Consider the following 20,855-nt stretch of genomic DNA (forward strand, 5'->3'; position numbering starts at 1 on the left):
GTGACACGGTGAAGTGAACGTAAAAGGAGACGACACCAGAAGCATGACATGGTGAGACAAGCGCAAAGCAGCTGACACCAACGGCACGACACGTTGAGACGAGCATACCAGAGCTGACACCCGGAGCACAACACAGTGAGACGAGCACAAAAGGGTGGACACCAGGATTGTGACACTTTGAGACGAGAGCAAGAGAGCTGACACCAGGAGCATGACATGATGAGACGAGTGCAAAGGAGCCGACACCAGGAGCATGACATGATGAGACGAGTGCAAGTGAGCTGACACCAGGAGTGTGACACGGTGAGACGAGTGCAAAGGAGCTGACACCAACAGCACGACACGGTGAGATGAGTGTAAAAGGGTGAACAGCAGGAGCACAACATGGTGAGACGAGCGCAAGGGAGCCGACACCAGGAGTGTGACACGGTGAGACGAGCACGAGGGAGCTGACACCAGGAGTGTGACACGGTGAAATGAACGTAAAAGGAGACGACACCAGGAGCATGACACGGTGAGATGAGTGCAAAAGGGTGGACACCAGGTGCGTGACATGGTGGGACAAGCACAAAAGGATGGACACCAAGAGTGTGACATAGTTAGACGAGCGCAAAAGAGTGAACACCTAGAGCGCCACACGATAAGACGAGCGCAAGGGAGCCGACACCAGGAGCGCGGCATGGTGGAACGAGCGCAAGTGAGCTGACACTAGGAGCACGACCTGGTGAGACGAGCGCAGAAGGGTGAACTCCAAGATCGCCACACTATGAGAAGAGTGACGGTGAAATAAGCATAAGGGAGCCGACCCCAGGAGCATGACATGGTGAGACGAGTGCAAAAGGGTGGACACCAGAAACGTGCCACTGTGAGACGAGCGCAAGAGCGCCGACACCAGGAGCATGACACTTTGAGACGAGCGCAAGAGAGCTGACATCCGGAGCACGACACGGTGAGACGAGCGCAAAAGATTGAACACCCAGAGCGCCACACGATAAGACGAGCGCAAGGTAGCCGACACCAGGAGCGCGACAGGGTGGGCTGAGCGCAAGTGAGCCAACACCAGGAGCACAACATGGTGAGAAGAGCGCAAAAGGGTGAACACCAAGACCACCACACTATGAGACGAGTGCAAGGGAGCCGACACCAGGAGCGTGACACGGTGAAATGAGCGTTAAGGAGCCGACAGCAGGAGCATTACATGGTGAGACGAGCGCAAAAGGGTGGTCACCAGAAATGTGACACGTTGAGACGAGCGCAAGGGAGCCGACACCAGGAGCGCAACACAGTGAGACAAGCGCATAAGGGTGAACACCAGGATTGTGACACTGTGAGACGAGAGCAAGAGAGCCGACACCAGGAGCATGACATGATGAGACGAGTGCAAGTGAGCCGAAACCAGGAGTGTGACACAGTGAGATGAGCGCAAAAGGGTGAACAGCAGGAGCGCGACACTGTGAGACGAGCGCAAGGGAGCCGACACCAGGAGCATGACACTGTGAGACGAGAGCAAGAGAGCCGACACCAGGAGTGTGACTCTGTGAGACGAGCGCAAGACAGCAGACACCGGGGGCAGGACACATTGAAATGAGCACAAGTGAGCCGACACCAGGAGCACAACACAGTGAGACGAGCACAAAAGGGTGGACACCAGGATTGTGACACTGTGAGACGAGAGCAAGAGAGCCGACACCAGGAGCATGACATGATGAGACGAGTGCAAGTGAGCCGACACCAGGAGTGTGACACAGTGAGATGAGCGCAAAAGGGTGAACAGCAGGAGCGCGACACTGTGAGACGAGCGCAAGGGAGCCGACACCAGGAGCATGACACTGTGAGACGAGAGCAAGAGAGCCGACACCAGGAGCATGACATGATGAGACGAGCGCAAGGGAGCCGACACCAGGAGCATGACATGATGAGACGAGCGCAAAGGCGCTGACACCAACAGCACGACACGTTGAGACGAGTGCAAGTGAGCCGACACCAGGAGCGAGACACAGTGAGACGAGTGCAAGAGAGCCGACACCAGGAGTGTGACACGGTGAGACGAGAGCAAGAGAGCCGACACCAGGAGCATGACATGATGAGACGAGTGCAAGTGAGCCGACACCAGGAGTGTGACACAGTGAGATGAGCGCAAAAGGGTGAACAGCAGGAGCGCGACACTGTGAGACGAGCGCAAGGGAGCCGACACCAGGAGCATGACACTGTGAGACGAGAGCAAGAGAGCCGACACCAGGAGCATGACATGATGAGACGAGCGCAAGGGAGCCGACACCAGGAGCATGACACTGTGAGACGAGAGCAAGAGAGCCGACACCAGGAGCATGACACTGTGAGACGAGAGCAAGAGAGCCGACACCAGGAGCATGACATGATGAGACGAGCGCAACGGAGCCGACACCAGGAGCATGACATGATGAGACGAGCGCAAGGGAGCCGACACCAGGAGCATGACATGATGAGACGAGCGCAAAGGCGCTGACACCAACAGCACGACACGTTGAGACGAGTGCAAGTGAGCCGACACCAGGAGCGAGACACAGTGAGACGAGTGCAAGTGAGCCGACACCAGGAGTGTGACACGGTGAGATGAGCGCAAAAGGGTGAACAGCAGGAGCACGACACGGTGAGACGAGCGCAAGGGAGCCGACACCAGGAGCATGACACTGTGAGACGAGCGCAAGGGAGCCAACACCAGGAGTGTGACACGGTGAGATGAGCGCAAAAGGGGATGACACCAAGAGCATGACACAGTGATACGAGCGCAAAAGGGTGAACACCAGGAGCGTGACACTGTGAGACGAGCGCAAGAGCGCCGACACCAGGAGCATGACACGTTGAGACGAGCGCAAGAGAACTGACACCCGGAGCATGGCACGGTGAGACGAGCACAAAAGATTGAACACCCAGAGCGCCACACGATAAGACGAGCGCAAGGTAGCCGACACCAGGAGCGCGACAGGGTGGGCTGAGCGCAAGTGAGCCAACACCAGGAGCACAACATGGTGAGACGAGCGCAAAAGGGTGAACACCAAGACCGCCACACTATGAGACGAGTGCAAGGGAGCCGACACCAGGAGCGTGACACGGTGAAATGAGCGTTAAGGAGCCGACACCAGGAGCAATACACGGTGAGACGAGTGCAAAAGGGTGGTCACCAGAAATGTGGCACTGTGAGACGAGCGCAAGAGAGCCGACACCAGGAGCATGACACGTTGAGACGAGCGCAAGGGAGCCGACACCAGGAGCGCAATACAGTGAGACAAGCGCATAAGGGTGAACACCAGGAGTGTGACTCTGTGAGACGAGCGCAAGAAAGCAGACACCGGGGGCACGACACATTGAAATGAGCACAAGTGAGCCGACACCAGGAGCGTGACACTGTGAGACGAGCGCAAGGGAGCCGACACCAGGAGAACGACACAGTGAGATGAGCGCAAAAGGGTGGACACCAGGAGTGCAACACGGTGAGACGAGCATACAGGAGCCGACACCAGGAGCACGTCACGTTGAGACGCGCGCAAGTGAGCCGACACCAGGAGCATGACACGTTGAGACAAGGACAAGGTATCTGACACCAAGAGCGCAACACAGTGAGATGAGAGCAAGGGAGCCGACACCAGGAGCGCAACATGATGAGATAAGCGCAAAAGGGTGGACACCAGGAGCGTGACACTGTGAGACGAGTGCAAGAGAGCTGACACCAGGAGCGCGACACGTTGAGACAAGCGCAAGGGAGCCAACACCAGGAGCGCAAGACGTTGAGATGAGCGCAGAAGGGTGAACACCAAGAGCGTGACACTGTGAGACAAGCACAAGGGAGCTGACACCAGGAGTGTGACACGGTGAAATGAACGGTGAAATGAACGTAAAAGAAGACGACACCAGGAGCATGACACGGTGAGACGAGCGCAAAAGGGTGAACACCAGGAGTGCGACTCTGTGACACGGGCGCAAGAAAGCTGACATCGGGGGCACGACACATTGAAATGAGCACAGGAGACCGACACCAGGAGCGCAACACGGTGAGACGAGCGCATAAGGGTGAACACCAGGAACGTGACACTGTGAGACGAGCGCAAGAGAGCCGACACCAGGAGCGCAACACGGTGAGATGAGCGCAAAAGGGTGAACACCAGAAGTGCAACACGGTGAGATGAGAGCAAAAAGCTGGATACCAGGAGAGCGACACTGTGAGACGAGCGCAAGGGAGCCGACACCAGGAGCACGACACGGTGAGACGAGCGCAAAAGGGTGGACACCAGGAACGTGGCACTGTGAGACAAGCTCAAGTGAGTTGTCACCAGAAGCATGGCATGTTAAGACGAGCGCAAGTGAGTCGACACCAGGAGCGCAACACGGAGAGATGAGCGCAAGGGAGCCGACACCAGGAGCGCAACACGGTGAGATGAGCGCAACGGAGCCAACACTAGGAGCGCAACACGGTGAGGTGAACGCAAAAGGGTGGACACCAGGAGCGCGACACTATGAGACGAGCACAAGAGCACTATGAGACAAGTGCAAGAGAGCTGACACCAGGAGCACGACACAGTGAGACGAGCGCAAGTGAGCCGACACCAGGAGCATGACACGTTGAGACAAGGACAAGGTATCTGACACCAAGAGCGCAACACAGTGAGATGAGAGCAAGGGAGCCGACACCAGGAGCGCAACATGATGAGATAAGCGCAAAAGGGTGGACACCAGGAGCGTGACACTGTGAGACGAGTGCAAGAGAGCTGACACCAGGAGCGCGACACGTTGAGACAAGTGCAAGGGAGCCAACACCAGGAGCGCAAGACGTTGAGATGAGCGCAGAAGGGTGAACACCAAGAGCGTGACACTGTGAGACAAGCGCAAGGGAGCTGACACCAGGAGTGTGACACGGTGAAATGAACGGTGAAATGAACGTAAAAGAAGACGACACCAGGAGCATGACACGGTGAGACGAGCGCAAAAGGGTGAACACCAGGAGTGCGACTCTGTGACACGGGCGCAAGAAAGCCGACATCGGGGGCACGACACATTGAAATGAGCACAGGAGAGCCGACACCAGGAGCGCAACACGGTGAGACGAGCGCAAAAGGGTGAACACCAGAAGTGCAACACGGTGAGATGAGAGCAAAAAGCTGGATACCAGGAACGTGACACTGTGAGACGAGCGCAAGAGAGCCGACACCAGGAGCGCAACACGGTGAGATGAGCGCAAAAGGGTGAACACCAGAAGTGCAACACGGTGAGATGAGAGCAAAAAGCTGGATACCAGGAGAGCGACACTGTGAGACGAGCATACAGGAGCCGACACCAGGAGCACGACACAGTGAGACGAGCGCAAAAGGGTGGACACCAGGAACGTGGCACTGTGAGACAAGCTCAAGTGAGTTGACACCAGAAGCATGGCATGTTAAGACGAGCGCAAGGGAGTCGACACCAGGAGCGCAACACGAAGAGATGAGCGCAAGGGAGCCGACACCAGGAGCGCAACACGGTGAGATGAGCGCAAGGGAGTCGACACCAGGAGCGCAACACGGAGAGATGAGCGCAAGGGAGCCGACACCAGGAGCGCAACACGGTGAGATGAGCGCAACGGAGCCAACACTAGGAGCGCAACACGGTGAGGTGAACGCAAAAGGGTGGACACCAGGAGCGCGACACTATGAGACGAGCACAAGAGCACTATGAGACAAGTGCAAGAGAGCTGACACCAGGAGCACGACACAGTGAGACGAGCGCAAGTGAGCCGACACCAAGAGCATGACACGGCAAGATGAGCGCAAAAGGGTAAATACCAGGAGTGTGGCACGGTGAGACGAGTGCAAGAGAGCAGACACCGGGAGCACGACACCTTGAGACAAGCGCAAGTGAGCCGAATCCAGGAGTGAGACACAATGAGACGACCGCAAGAGAGCTGACACCAGGAGCACAACATGGTGAGACGAGCGCAAAAGAGTGAACACCTAGGGCGCCACACGATAAGACGAGCGCAAGGGAGCTGACACCAGGAGCACGACCTGGTGAGACAAGCGGAAAAGCGTAAACACCAAGAGCGCCACACCATGAGACGAGTGCAAGGGAGCTGACACCAGGAGCATGACCTGGTGAGAGAAGCGGAAAAGCGTAAACACCAAGAGCGCCACACCATGAGACGAGTGCAAGGGAGCAGACACCAGGAGCACGACACAGTAAGATGAGCACAAAAGGGTTGACACCAGAAACGTCGCACTGTGAGACGAGCGCAAGAGAGCAGACACCAGGAGTGTGACACGTTGAGACAAGCGCAAGGGAGCCGACACCAGGAGCGCAACACAGTGAGACGAGCGCGTAAGGGGGAACACCAGGAGTGTGACACTGTGAGACGAGTGCAAGAAAGCAGACACCGGGGGCACGACACATTGAAATAAGCACAATTGAGCCGACACGAAAAGCATGACACGGTGAGACGAGCGCAAAAGGGTGGACACCAGGAGTGTGACACGGTGAGACGAGTACAAGGGGGCTGACACCAGGCGCATGACACGGTGAGACGAGCACAAGGGAGCCGACACCAGGAGCACAACAAGGTGAGATGAGCGCAAAAGGGTGGACACCAGGAACGTGACACTGTGAGACAAATGCAAGAGACCTGACACCAGGAGTGTGACACGGTGAAATGAACGTAAAAGAAGACGACACCAGGAGCATGACACGGTGAGACGAGTGCAAAAGGGTGGACACCAGGAGTGTGACTCTGTGACACGGGCGCAAGAAAGCTGACATCGGGGGCACGACACATTGAAATGAGCACAGGAGAGCCGACACCAGGAGCGCAACACGGTGAGATGAGCGCAAAAGGGTGAACACCAGAAGTGCAACACGGTGGGACAAGCATACAGGAGCCGACACCAGGAGCACGACACAGTGAGACGAGCGCAAAAGGGTGGACACCAGGAACGTGGCACTGTGAGATGAGCGCAAGGGAGCCGACACCAGGAGCACGACACGGTGAGATGAGCGCAAGACAGCCGACACCAGGAGCGCAACACGGTGAGACGAGCACAAAGGAGCAGACACCAGGAGCGTGACACGGTGAGATGAGCGCAAAAGGGTGGACACCAGGAGCGCGACACGGTGAGACGAGTGCAAAAGGGTGGACACCAGGAGCGTGACACGGTGAGATGAGTGCAAAAGGGTGGACACCAGGAGCGCGACACGGTGAGACGAGTGCAAAAGGGTGGACACCAGGAGCGCGACACGGTGAGACGAGTGCAAGGGAGCCGACACCAGGAACGCAACACTGTGAGACGAGTGCAAGGGAGCCGACACCAGGAGCATGACACAGTGAGAGGAGCGCAAGGGAGCCGACACCAGGAGCATGACACAGTGAGAGGAGCGCAAGGGAGCCGACACCAGGAGAACGACACAGTGAGACGAGTGCAAGGGAGCCGACACCAGGAGCACGACACAGTGAGACGAGTGCAAGGGAGCCGACACCAGGAGCATGACACAGTGAGAGGAGCGCAAGGGAGCCGACACCAGGAGCACGACACAGTGAGACGAGTGCAAGGGAGCCGACACCAGGAGCACGACACAGTGAGACGAGTGCAAGGGAGCCGACACCAGGAGAACGACACTGTGAGAGGAGCGCAAGGGAGCAGACACCAGGAGTGTGACACAGTGAGACGAGTACAAGTGAGCCGACACCAGGAGTGTGACACTGTGAGAGGAGCGCAAGGGAGCCGACACCAGGAGTGTGACACAGTGAGACGAGCGCAAGGGAGCCGACACCAGGAGCACGACACAGTGAGACGAGTGCAAGGGAGCCGACACCAGGAGCACGACACAGTGAGACGAGTGCAAGGGAGCCGACACCAGGAGCATGACACAGTGAGACGAGTGCAAGGGAGCCGACACCAGGAGCACGACACAGTGAGACGAGTGCAAGGGAGCCGACACCAGGAGTGTGACACGGTGAGACGAGTGCAAGGGAGCCGACACCAGCAGTGTGACACGGTGAGAGGAGCGCAAGGGAGCCGACACCAGGAGTGTGACACGGTGAGACGAGCGCAAGGGAGCCGACACCAGGAGAACGACACTGTGAGACGAGCGCAAGGGAGCTGACACCAGGAGCGTGACACGGGAAGATGAGCGCAAAAGGGTGGACACCAGGAGCGCGACACGGTGAGACGAGCGCAAGGGAGCGACACCAGGAGTGTGACACGGTGAGATGAGCACAAGGGAGCCGACACCAGGAGCATGGCACAGTGAGACGAGCGCAAGGGAGCCGACACCAGGAGCATGGCACAGTGAGACGAGCGCAAGGGAGCCGACACCAGGAGCGTGACACTGTGAGACGAGTGCAGAAGGGTGAACACAAGGAGTCCAACACGATTAGGTGCAATAATAAAAGTTTACATCCGCATGGAGCTCGAGCTGGTCAAGGACTGTCTGTGCAGTCGAAACGCCGCCTGTTTTTTATGCCAATGAAAAATAAAGTGAAATCCATGCGGATGTAAACTTTTATTATTGCACCTAATTGTGCTGTTCATACTTCTTCCTCTTTGGACTGTTGTTTGGGGGACTGGATCCAACCCCTTTTTGAACCTGCACAGGTTTTTGCCAATATTGGCATACCCTGCCTGAAATTAGGTGCTGCTGTGGAACCCTTTATCTACAAGGAGTCCAACACAGTGAGACGAGAGCAAGGGAGAAGACACCAGGAGCATGACACGGTGAGATGAGCGCAAGGGAGCCGACACCAGGAGCATGGCACAGTAAGACGAGAGCAAGGGAGAAGACACCAGGTACATGACACGGTGAGACGAGCGCAAGGGAGCCGACACCAGGAGTGTGACACGGTGAGACGAGCGCAACCAAGCTGACACCAGCAGTGTGACACGGTGAGACGAGCGCAAGGGAGCCGACACCAGGAGTGTGACACGGTGAGACGAGCGCAAGGGAGCCGACACCAGGAGCATGACACGGTGAGATGAGCACAAGGGAGCCGACACCAGGAGCGTGACACTGTGAGACGAGCACAAGGGAGCCGACACCAGGAATGTGACACAGTGGGAAAAGCGCAACGGAGCTGAAACCAGTAGCTTAACATAGTGGGACGAGCGCAAGAGAGCCGACACCAGGAGCGCAACTCGGTGAGATGAGCGCAAAAGGGTGAACACCAGAAGTGCAACACGGTGGGACAAGCATACAGGAGCCGACACCAGGAGCACGACACAGTGAGACGAGCGCAAAAGGGTGGACACCAGGAACGTGGCACTGTGAGATGAGCGCAAGGGAGCCGACACCAGGAGCGCGACACGGTGAGATGAGCGCAAGAGAGCAGATACCAGGAGAACTACACTGTGAGAGGAGCGCAAGAGAGCAGATACCAGGAGTGTGACACTGTGAGACGAGTACAAGGGAGCCGACACCAGGAGTGTGACACGGTGATATGAACGTAAAAGGAGTCGACACCAGGAGCATTAAAAAAAATTGCAATCAAAAAAAATAAACCAGGCAGCAAATATTTGGTGCAAAAAAACAGACTTTGTGCCTCCATAGAAATGCAGAATAGTTACCGCATCATCTCACAAATGGCGACATTTCGACTTTACATTCGGTCTTTGTCAAGAGACGAGCGCAAGAGAGCAGACACCAGGAGCATGACACGGGAAGATGAGCGCAAAAGGGTGGACACCAGGAGCGCGACACGGTGAGACGAGCGCAAGGGAGCCGACACCAGGAGCGCAACGCGGTGAGATGAGCGCAAGGGAGCCGACACCAGGAGCATGACACAGTGAGATGAGCGCAAGGGAGCCGACACCAGGAGAACGACACTGTGAGAGGAGCGCAAGGGAGCAGACACCAGGAGTGTGACACGGTGAGATGAGCGCAAAAGGGTGGACACCAGGAGCGCGACACGGTGAGACGAGTGCAAGAGAGCCGACACCAGGAGAACGACACAGTGAGACGAGTGCAAGGGAGCCGACACCAGGAGCACGACACAGTGAGACGAGTGCAAGGGAGCCGACACCAGGAGTGTGACACAGTGAGACGAGTACAAGTGAGCCGACACCAGGAGTGTGACACAGTGAGAGGAGCGCAAGGGAGCCGACACCAGGAGTGTGACACTGTGAGAGGAGCACAAGGGAGCCGACACCAGGAGTGTGACACTGTGAGAGGAGCGCAAGGGAGCCGACACCAGGAGTGTGACACGGTGAGACGAGTGCAAGGGAGCCGACACCAGGAGTGTGACACAGTGAGATGAGCGCAAGAGAGCCGACACCAGGAGCACGACACAGTGAGACGAGTGCAAGGGAGCCGACACCAGGAGCACGACACAGTGAGACGAGTGCAAGGGAGCCGACACCAGGAGAACGACACTGTGAGAGGAGCGCAAGGGAGCCGACACCAGGAGTGTGACACTGTGAGAGGAGCGCAAGGGAGCCGACACCAGGAGCACGACACAGTGAGACGAGTGCAAGGGAGCCGACACCAGGAGCACGACACAGTGAGACGAGTGCAAGGGAGCCGACACCAGGAGCACGACACAGTGAGACGAGTGCAAGGGAGCCGACACCAGGAGTGTGACACGGTGAGACGAGTGCAAGGGAGCTGACAACAGGAGTGTGACACGGTGAGACGAGCGCAAGGGAGCCGACACCAGGAGTGTGACACGGTGAGACGAGCGCAAGGGAGCCGACACCAGGAGAACGACACTGTGAGACGAGTGCAAGGGAGCCGACACCAGGAGAACGACACTGTGAGAGGAGCGCAAGTGAGCCGACACCAGGAGTGTGACACAGTGAGAGGAGCGCAAGGGAGCAGATACCAGGAGAACGACACTGTGAGAGGAGCGCAAGGGAACTGACACCAGGAGCGTGACACGGGAAGATGAGCGCAAAAGGGTGGACACCAGGAGCGCGACACGGTGAGACGAGCGCAAGGGAGCCGACACCAGGAGCATGGCACAGTGAGACGAGCGCAAGGGAGCCGACACCAGGAGCATGGCACAGTGAGACGAGCGCAAGGGAGCCGACACCAGGAGCGTGACACGGTGAGATGAGCGCAAAAGGGTGAACACTAGGAGCACGACACGTTCAGACGAGCGCAAAAGAGTAAACACCAGGAGCGTGACACTGTGAGACGAGTGCAGAAGGGTGAACACAAGGAGTCCAACACGATTAGGTGCAATAATAAAAGTTTACATCCGCATGGAGCTCGAGCTGGTCAAGGACTGTCTGTGCAGTCGAAACGCCGCCTGTTTTTTATGCCAATGAAAAATAAAGTGAAATCCATGCGGATGTAAACTTTTATTATTGCACCTAATTGTGCTGTTCATACTTCTTCCTCTTTGGACTGTTGTTTGGGGGACTGGATCCAACCCCTTTTTGAACCTGCACAGGTTTTTGCCAATATTGGCATACCCTGCCTGAAATTAGGTGCTGCTGTGGAACCCTTTATCTACAAGGAGTCCAACACAGTGAGACGAGAGCAAGGGAGAAGACACCAGGAGCATGACACGGTGAGACGAGCGCAAAAGGATGAACACCAGGAGTGCGAGACGGTTAGACGAGCGCAAGGGAGCCGACACCAGGAGCATGACACGGTGAGATGAGCACAAGGGAGCCGACACCAGGAGCGTGACACTGTGAGACGAGTGCAACCAAGCTGACACCAGGAGCGCGGCACAGTAAGACGAGAGCAAGGGAGAAGACACCAGGAACATGACACGGTGTGATGAGCGCAAAAGCATGAACCCCAGGAGTGCGAGACGGTTAGACGAGCGCAAGGGAGCCAACACCAGGAGCATGACACGGTGAGACGAGCGCAACCAAGCTGACACCAGCAGTGTGACACGGTGAGACGAGCACAAGGGAGCCAACACCAGGAACGTGACAGTGGGAAAAGCGCAACGGAGCTGAAACCAGTAGCTTAACATAGTGGGACGAGCGCAAGAGAGCCGACACCAGGAGCGTGACACAGTGAGACGAGCGCAACCAAGCTGACACCACGAGCGCGGCACAGTAAGACAAGAGCAAGGGAGAAGACACCAGGAGCATGACACGGTGTGATGAGCGCAAAAGCATGAACACCAGGAGTGCGAAACGCAAGGGAGCCCACACCAGGAGCATGACACGGTGAGATGAGCACAAAAGGGTGGTCACCAGGAGCATGACATGGTGAGATGAGCACAAAAGGGTGGACACTAGGTGCATGACACAGTGAGACGAGCACAAGGGGGCCGACACCAGTAGCATGACACGGTGAGACGAGCACAAGGGAGCCGACACCAAGAGCATGACACAGTGAGACGAGCACAAGGGAGCCGACACCAGGAGCATGACACGGTGAGACGAGCACAAGGGAGCCGACACCTGGAGCATGACACTGTGAGACGAGCACAAGGGAGCCGACACCAGGAACGTGACACAGTAGGACAAGCGCAACGGAGCTGAAACCAGTAGCTTAACATGGTGGGACGAGCGCAAGAGAGCCGACACCAGGAGTGTGACACTGTGAGACGAGCGCAACCAAGCTGACACCAGGGGCGCGGCACAGTAAGACGAGAGCAAGGGAGAAGACACCAGGAGCATGACACGGTGTGATGAGCGCAAAAGCATGAACACCAGGAGTGCGAAACGCAAGGGAGCCCACACCAGGAGCATGACATGGTGAGATGAGCACAAAAGGTTGGACACTAGGAGCATGACACGGTGAGACGAGCACAAGGGGGCCGACACAAGGAGCATGACACGGTGAGATGAGCACAAAAGGTTGGACACTAGGAGCATGACACGGTGAGACGAGCACAAGGGGGCCGACACAAGGAGCATGACACGGTGAGATGAGCACAAAAGGTTGGACACTAGGAGCATGACACGGTGAGACGAGCACAAGGGAGCCGACACTAGGAACGTGACACAGTGGGAAAAGCGCAACGGAGCTGAAACCAGTAGCGTAACATGGTGGGACGAGTGCAAGGGAGTCGACACCAGGAGCGTGACACTGTAAGACAAGCGCAACCAAGCTGACACCAGGAGCGCGGCACAGTAAGACGAGCGCAAGGGAGAAGACACCAGGAACAGAACACGGTGTGATGAGCGCAAAAGCATGAACCCCAGGAGTGCGAGACGGTGAGACGAGCGCAAGGGAGCCGACACCAGGAGCATGACACGGTGAGACGAGCACAAAAGGGTGGACACCAGGAGAGTGACACTGTGGGACGAGCACAAGGGAGCCGACACCAGGAGTGTGACACAGTAATTCGAGTGCAAGAGAGCTGACAACAGGAGCGCGACAATGAGACGAGTGCAAAAGCGTATACACTAGGAGCGTGGGTAGACACCGTGAGACGAGCGCAAAAAGGTGAACTACAGGAGCGCGACACGTTCAGACAAGCGCAAGTGAGCCGACATCAGGAGCGCAACATGGTGAGAAGAGCGCAAGTGAGTCAAAATCAGGAGCTCAGCACGGTGGGACGAGCACAAGAGGGCCGACACCAGGAGCACAACACGGTGAGACGAGCGCAAGTGAGTCGAGATCAGGAGCGCAACACTGCGAGAAGAGCGCAACGAAACTGACACCAGAAGCATGACAGGGTGAGACGAGCACGAGGGGGCCGAAACCAGGAACACGACATGGTGAGACGAGCGCAAAAGGGTATACACCAGGAACGTGGGTAAACACGGTGAGATGAGCACAAAAAGGTGAATTACAGGAGCGCGACACGTTCAGACAAGCGCAAGGGAGCCAACATCAGGAGCGCAACATGGTGAGAAGAGCGCAAGGGAGCCGGGATCAGGAGCTCAGCACGGTGGGAAGAGCGCAATGGAGCCGACACCAGGAACGTGACACTGTGAAACGAGCGCAAGGGAGCCGACACAAGAAGCGCGACACGGTGGGACGAGCGCAACAGGGCCGACACAAGAAGCGCAACAACGTAAGACGAGCGCAAGGGAGCCGCACAACACTATGAAACGAGCGCAATGGAGCCGACACCAGTAGTGTGACACAGTGAGATTGCGCAATGGAACACGGCCCCTAGGAATGACATAGGGCCAGGAATGGCGCGGGGCCCTACACAACAGCTTCTCCACTCCTCATGTGCCTGTCTAGTTGGGTATTGAGGATGTCCTGCAGCCATTTCTAAGGCGCTGACTGTAACCTGTGCAGTACGGAGGAAATCCTGAATATATGGCGTGCTGGGGGACACAAGGAGAGGATCCCTACATAAAGGCAGACAACAGAGAGCGCTGCAGGAAAATGGGAGATCACCTTGAAGTGTCCGGTGTTGGCAAAGATTTGGTACTTCCCGTGAGCCGTCATCAGGGAGCCGTAACTGGAGCCTCTCTAGGACAAAGCGAGACAGTTACACACAGAACCGGACGTGCATCTACCAGTACGATAACCTGCTCTGGAGTCCTGGGGCCCCATCATGAGGATGCACATAGCCAGGGGGACCCCTCACGAGGATGCAAGGGGGCCACATCACGAGGATGCACACAGCCAGGGGGCCCCATCACGAGGATGCAAGGGGGCCACATCACGAGGATGCACACAGCCAGGGGGCCCCATCACGAGGATGCACACAGCCTGGGGGACCCCTCACGAGGATGCACACAGCCAGGGGGCCCCATCACGAGGATGCTCACAGCCAGGGGGCCCCATCACGAGGATGCTCACAGCCAGGGGGCCCCATCACGAGGATGCTCACAGCCAGGGGGCCCCACCACGAGGATGCTCACAGCCAGGGGGCCCCACCACGAGGATGCTCACAGCCAGGGGGCCCCATCACGAGGATGCTCGCAGCCAGGGGGCCCCATCACGAGGATGCACGCAGCCAGGGGGCCCCATCACGAGGATGCACGCAGCCAGGGGGCCCCATCACGAGGATGCACGCAGCCAGGGGGCCCCATCACGAGGATGCACGCAGCCAGGGGGCCCCATCACGAGGATGCACGCAGCCAGGGGGCCCCATCACGAGGATGCACGCAGCCAGGGGGCCCCATCACGAGGATGCACGCAGCCAGGGGGCCCCATCACGAGGATGCACGCAGCCAGGGGGCCCCATCACGGGGATGCACGCAGCCAGGGGGCCCCATCACGGGGATGCACTCAGCCAGGGGGCCCCATCACGGGGATGCACTCAGCCAGGGGGCCCCATCACGGGGATGCACTCAGCCAGGGGGCCCCATCACGGGGATGCACTCAGCCAGGGAGCCCCATCACGGGGATGCACTCAGCCAGGGAGCCCCATCACGAGGATGCACACAGCCAGGGAGCCCCATCACGAGGATGCACACAGCCAGGGAGCCCCATCACGAGGGCGCACACAGCCAGGGGGCCCCATCACGAGGGTGCACACAGCCAGGGGGCCCCATCAGGAGGATGCACACAGCCAGGGGGCCCCATCAGGAGGATGCACACAGCCAGGGGGCCCCATCAGGAGGATGCACACAGCCAGGGGGCCCCATCAGGAGGATGCACACAGCCAGGGGGCCCCATCAGGAGGATGCACACAGCCAGGGGGCCCCATCAGGAGGATGCACACAGCCAGGGGGCCCCATCAGGAGGATGCACACAACCAGGGAGCCCCATCAGGAGGATGCACACAGCCAGGGAGCCCCATCACGAGGATGCACTCAGCCAGGGAGCCCCATTATGAGGATACACACAGCCAGGGGGCCCCATTATGAGGATGCACTCAGCCAGGGGGCCAAATAATAACGGAGGTATGGGGTGATTACGGAGGTTTGAGGTGCACTCACTAGTGACAAAGTTAGGCGGCTTCCAGCACATTTATGGTATTTCTCAGAATTCCCGAACTGTAGCTCCTCCCAGCGGATCCTCCACAGCATGCTCGCCAATTCCTTCTCCAGCATCAGCTTCCTGCGGACAGACACACAGCATGCAGCAAGGGGACAGAATGCCACAGTGACCCCTCCCAGCACCCAGTACAACTCCTCGCACCCCCCTAGTACGACTCTTCCTAACACACAAGTATTATCCCTCCCACCAATGTGACCCCTCCCATGAAGACATAAGGCTCCAGCCACTGGTTGTAGGACCTCTCTATAAAGGTTAGCAACACTGCCCAATGTGACTCCACCCCTACAGAAATGAAGGACTCACCTCATGATAAGGATACTCGCCATTCCGAATATCAAGAGGGTGAGGCCGGCCCCGAGAGCAACCATGGCAAATGTTGAGAGAGGAGCTGGGAAGGAAAGAATAGTGAGAAGAGCCGTGGTCTCCGTGGTTCTACTGAGGCACAGAAGACGAGGGTCACTTACTCCTAACGCATGAGGGGTCATCAGTATCAAAAACACAAGGAGGGCTGTCTGACGGGGGGGCACCCTTGAGCCAAAGGATTGGTGCGCCAGTCCAGTTAATTTGCTTTGTTATCCCATCATAACGCCCAACAACCTGCAGGAAAGATGATAACAGTGATAGCAGTGCAACAGACCATAGAATCTGAGCAGTGGAGGACAGGAGATTACAGCAGCCTGGGAAATGTGGCCAGTGACAGTGAGCATTGGAGGACAGGAGATTACAGCAGACTGGGACATGTGGCCAGTGACAGTGAGCATCAGAGGCCAGAAATTAGAGAAGCCTGGGACATATGACCAGTGACAGTGAGCATCAGAGGCCAGGAGATTACAGCAGACTGGGACATGTGGCCAGTGACAGTGAGCTTCGGAGAACAGTAGATTACAGCAGACTGGCACATGTGGCCAGTGACAGTGAGCGTTAGAGGACAGGAGATTGCAGCAGACTGTGACATGTGGCCAGTGACAGTGAGCATCAGAGGACAGGAGATTACAGCAGCCTGGGTCACAAGACCGGTGACAGTGAGCATCGGAAGACAGGAGATTACAGCAGACTGGGACATGTGGCCAGTGACAGTAAGCATCAGAGGACAGGAGATTACAGAAGCCTGGGACATATGACCAGTGACAGTGAGCATCGGAGGACAGGAGATTACAGCAGCCTGGGACATGTGGCCAGTGACAGTGAGCATCAGAGGACAGGAGATTACAACAGACTGGGACATGTGGCCAGTGACAGTGAGCATCAGAGGACAGGAGATTACAACAGACTGGGACATGTGGCCAGTGACAGTGAGCATCGGAGGCCAAAAGATAACAGCAGACTGCGACATGTGGCCAGTGACAGTGAGCTTCGGAGAACAGGAAATTACTGCAGACTGGGACATGTGGCCAGTGACTGTGAGCTTTAGAGGACAGGAGATTACAACAGACTGGGACATGTGGCCAGTGACAGTGAGCATCGGCGGCCAGGAGATTGCAGCAGACTGGGACATGTGGCCAGTGACAGTGAGCATCGGAGGCCAGGAGATTACAGCAGCCTGGGTCACAAGACCGGTGACAGTAAGCATCGGAAGACAGGAGATTACAGCAGACTGGGACATGTGGCCAGTGACCGTGATCATCAGAGAACAGAAGATTACAGCAGACTGGGACATGTGGCCAGTGACAGTAAGCATCAGAGGACAGGTGATTTCAGCAGCCTGGGACATATGACCAGTAACAGTGAGCATCGGAGGACAGGAGGTTACAGCAGCCTGGGACATGTGGCCAGTGACAGTGAGCATCGGAGGACAGGAGATTACAGTAGCCTAGGACATGTGGCCAGTGACAGTGAGCATCAGAGGACAGGAGATTACAGCAGAATGGGACATGTGGCCAGTGACAGTGAGCATCAGAGGACAGGAGATTAAAACAGACTGGGACATGTGGCCTGTGACAGTGAGCATCAGAGGACAGGAGATTACAACAGACTGGGACATGTGGCCTGTGACAGTGAGCATCAGGGGACAGGAGATTAAAACTGACTGGGACATATGGCCAGTGACAGTGAGCATCAGAGGCCAAGAGATTACAGCAGACTGGGTCACAAGACCAGTGACAGTGAGCATTGGAGGACAGGAGATTACAGCAGCCTGGGTCACAAGACCAGTGACAGTGAGCATCGGAGGACAGGAGATTACAGCAGCCTGGGTCACAAGACCAGTGACAGTGAGCATCGGAAGACAGGAGATTACAGCAGACTGGGACATGTGGCCAGTGACAGTGAGCATCGGAGGCCAAAAGATTACAGCAGACTGCGACATGTGGCCAGTGACAGTGAGCTTTAGAGGAGAGGAGATTACAACAGACTGGGACATGTGGCCAGTGACAGTGAGCATCGGAGGACAGGAGATTACAGCAGCCTGGGACATGTGGCCAGTGACAGTGAGCATCGGAGGCCAAAAGATTACAGCAGACTGCGACATGTGGCCAGTGACAGTGAGCTTTAGAGGAGAGGAGATTACAACAGACTGGGACATGTGGCCAGTGACAGTGAGCATCGGAGGCCAGGAGATTACAGCAGACTGGGACATGTGGCCAGTGACAGTGAGCTTCGGAGAACAGGAGATTACAGCAGACTGGGACATGTGGCCAGTGACAGTGAGCATCAGAGGACAGGAGATTACAGCAGAATGGGACATGTGGCCAGTGACAGTGAGCATCAGAGGACAGGAGATTAAAACAGACTGGGACATGTGGCCTGTGACAGTGAGCATCAGAGGACAGGAGATTACAACAGACTGGGACATGTGGCCTGTGACAGTGAGCATCAGGGGACAGGAGATTAAAACTGACTGGGACATATGGCCAGTGACAGTGAGCATCAGAGGCCAAGAGATTACAGCAGACTGGGTCACAAGACCAGTGACAGTGAGCATTGGAGGACAGGAGATTACAGCAGCCTGGGTCACAAGACCAGTGACAGTGAGCATCGGAGGACAGGAGATTACAGCAGCCTGGGTCACAAGACCAGTGACAGTGAGCATCGGAAGACAGGAGATTACAGCAGACTGGGACATGTGGCCAGTGACAGTAAGCATCAGAGGACAGTAGATTACAGCAGCCTGGGACATATGACCAGTGACAGTGAGCATCGGAGGACAGGAGATTACAGCAGACTGGGACATGTGGCCAGTGACAGTAAGCATCAGAGGACAGTAGATTACAGCAGCCTGGGACATATGACCAGTGACAGTGAGCATCGGAGGACAGGAGATTACAGCAGCCTGGGACATGTGGCCAGTGACAGTGAGCATCGGAGGACAGGAGATTACAACAGACTGGGACATGTGGCCAGTGACAGTGAGCATCAGAGGACAGGAGATTACAACAGACTGGGACATGAGGCCTGTGACAGTGAGCATCAGAGGACAGGAGATTACAACAGACTGGGACATGTGGCCTGTGACAGTGAGCATCAGAGGACAGGAGATTACAACAGACTGGGACATGTGGCCAGTGACAGTGAGCATCGGAGGCCAAGAGATTACAGCAGACTGGGACATGTGGCCGTGACAGTGAGCATCGGAGGCCAAGAGATTACAGCAGACTGGGAAATGTGGCCAGTGACAGTGAGCTTCGGAGAACAGGAAATTACAGCAGACTGGGACATGTGGTCAGTGACAGTGAGCTTTAGAGGACAGGAGATTACAACAGACTGGGATATGTGGCGAATGACAGTGAGCATCGAAGGCCAGGAGATTACAGCAGACTGGGACATGTTGCCAGTGACACTGAGCTTTAGAGGACAGGATATTACAACAGACTGGGACATGTGGCCAGTGACAGTGAGCATCAGAGGACAGGAGATTACAACAGACTGGGACATGTGGCCAGTGACAGTGAGCATCGGAGGCCAAGAGATTACAGCAGACTGGGACATGTGGCCAGTGACAGTGAGCTTCGGAGAACAGGAAATTACAGCAAACTGGGACATGTGGCCAGTGACAGTGAGCTTTAGAGGAGAGGAGATTACAACAGACTGGGACATGTGGCTAGTGACAGTGAGCATCGGAGGCCAGGAGATTACAGCAGACTGGGACATGTGGTCAGTGACAGTGAGCTTCGGAGAACAGGAGATTACAGCAGCCTGGGACATGTGGCCAGTGACAGTGAGCATCGGAGGCCAAAAGATTACAGCAGACTGCGACATGTGGCCAGTGACAGTGAGCTTTAGAGGAGAGGAGATTACAACAGACTGGGACATGTGGCCAGTGACAGTGAGCATCGGAGGCCAGGAGATTACAGCAGACTGGGACATGTGGCCAGTGACAGTGAGCTTCGGAGAACAGGAGATTATAGCAGACTGGGACATGTGGCCAGTGACAGTAAGCATCAGAGGACAGTAGATTACAGCAGCCTGGGACATATGACCAGTGACAGTGAGCATCAGAGGAGAGGAGATTACAACAGACTGGGACATGTGGCCTGTGACAGTGAGCATCAGAGGACAGGAGACTAAAACAGACTGGGACATGTGGCCAGTGACAGTGACCATCAGAGGCCAAGAGATTACAGCAGCCTGGGTCACAAGACCAGTGACAGTGAGCATCGGAGGACAGGAGATTACAGCAGCCTGGGTCACAAGACCAGTGACAGTGAGCATCGGAAGACAGGAGATTACAGCAGACTGGGACATGTGGCCAGTGACAGTAAGCATCAGAGGACAGTAGATTACAGCAGCCTGGGACATATGACCAGTGACAGTGAGCATCGGAGGACAGGAGATTACAGCAGACTGGGACATGTGGCCAGTGACAGTAAGCATCAGAGGACAGTAGATTACAGCAGCCTGGGACATATGACCAGTGACAGTGAGCATCGGAGGACAGGAGATTACAGCAGCCTGGGACATGTGGCCAGTGACAGTGAGCATCGGAGGACAGGAGATTACAACAGACTGGGACATGTGGCCAGTGACAGTGAGCATCAGAGGACAGGTGATTACAACAGACTGGGACATGAGGCCTGTGACAGTGAGCATCAGAGGACAGGAGATTACAA

The 20,855-nt window shown here is 56.5% G+C and overlaps 1 protein-coding gene across 2 annotated transcripts in view; it reads right to left on the reverse strand.

Moving 5' to 3' along the window:
* The window catches only part of NPR2 (natriuretic peptide receptor 2), a 234,070-nt gene that overhangs the window by 102,147 nt on the left and 111,068 nt on the right, over positions 1 to 20,855 (reverse strand). For both annotated transcript variants that reach the window (XM_066602181.1, XM_066602180.1), the window contains exons 6-9: positions 16,275 to 16,407; positions 16,114 to 16,198; positions 15,750 to 15,870; positions 14,257 to 14,331 (exon numbers count right to left, since the gene is read on the reverse strand). In XM_066602181.1, the coding sequence (XP_066458278.1) occupies positions 14,257 to 14,331; positions 15,750 to 15,870; positions 16,114 to 16,198; positions 16,275 to 16,407 (414 nt within the window). The remainder of the gene's footprint in view (positions 1 to 14,256; positions 14,332 to 15,749; positions 15,871 to 16,113; positions 16,199 to 16,274; positions 16,408 to 20,855) is intronic.

This window comes from Eleutherodactylus coqui, chromosome 5 (assembly GCF_035609145.1).
Source record: "Eleutherodactylus coqui strain aEleCoq1 chromosome 5, aEleCoq1.hap1, whole genome shotgun sequence".
Lineage (NCBI taxonomy): Eukaryota > Metazoa > Chordata > Amphibia > Anura > Eleutherodactylidae > Eleutherodactylus > Eleutherodactylus coqui.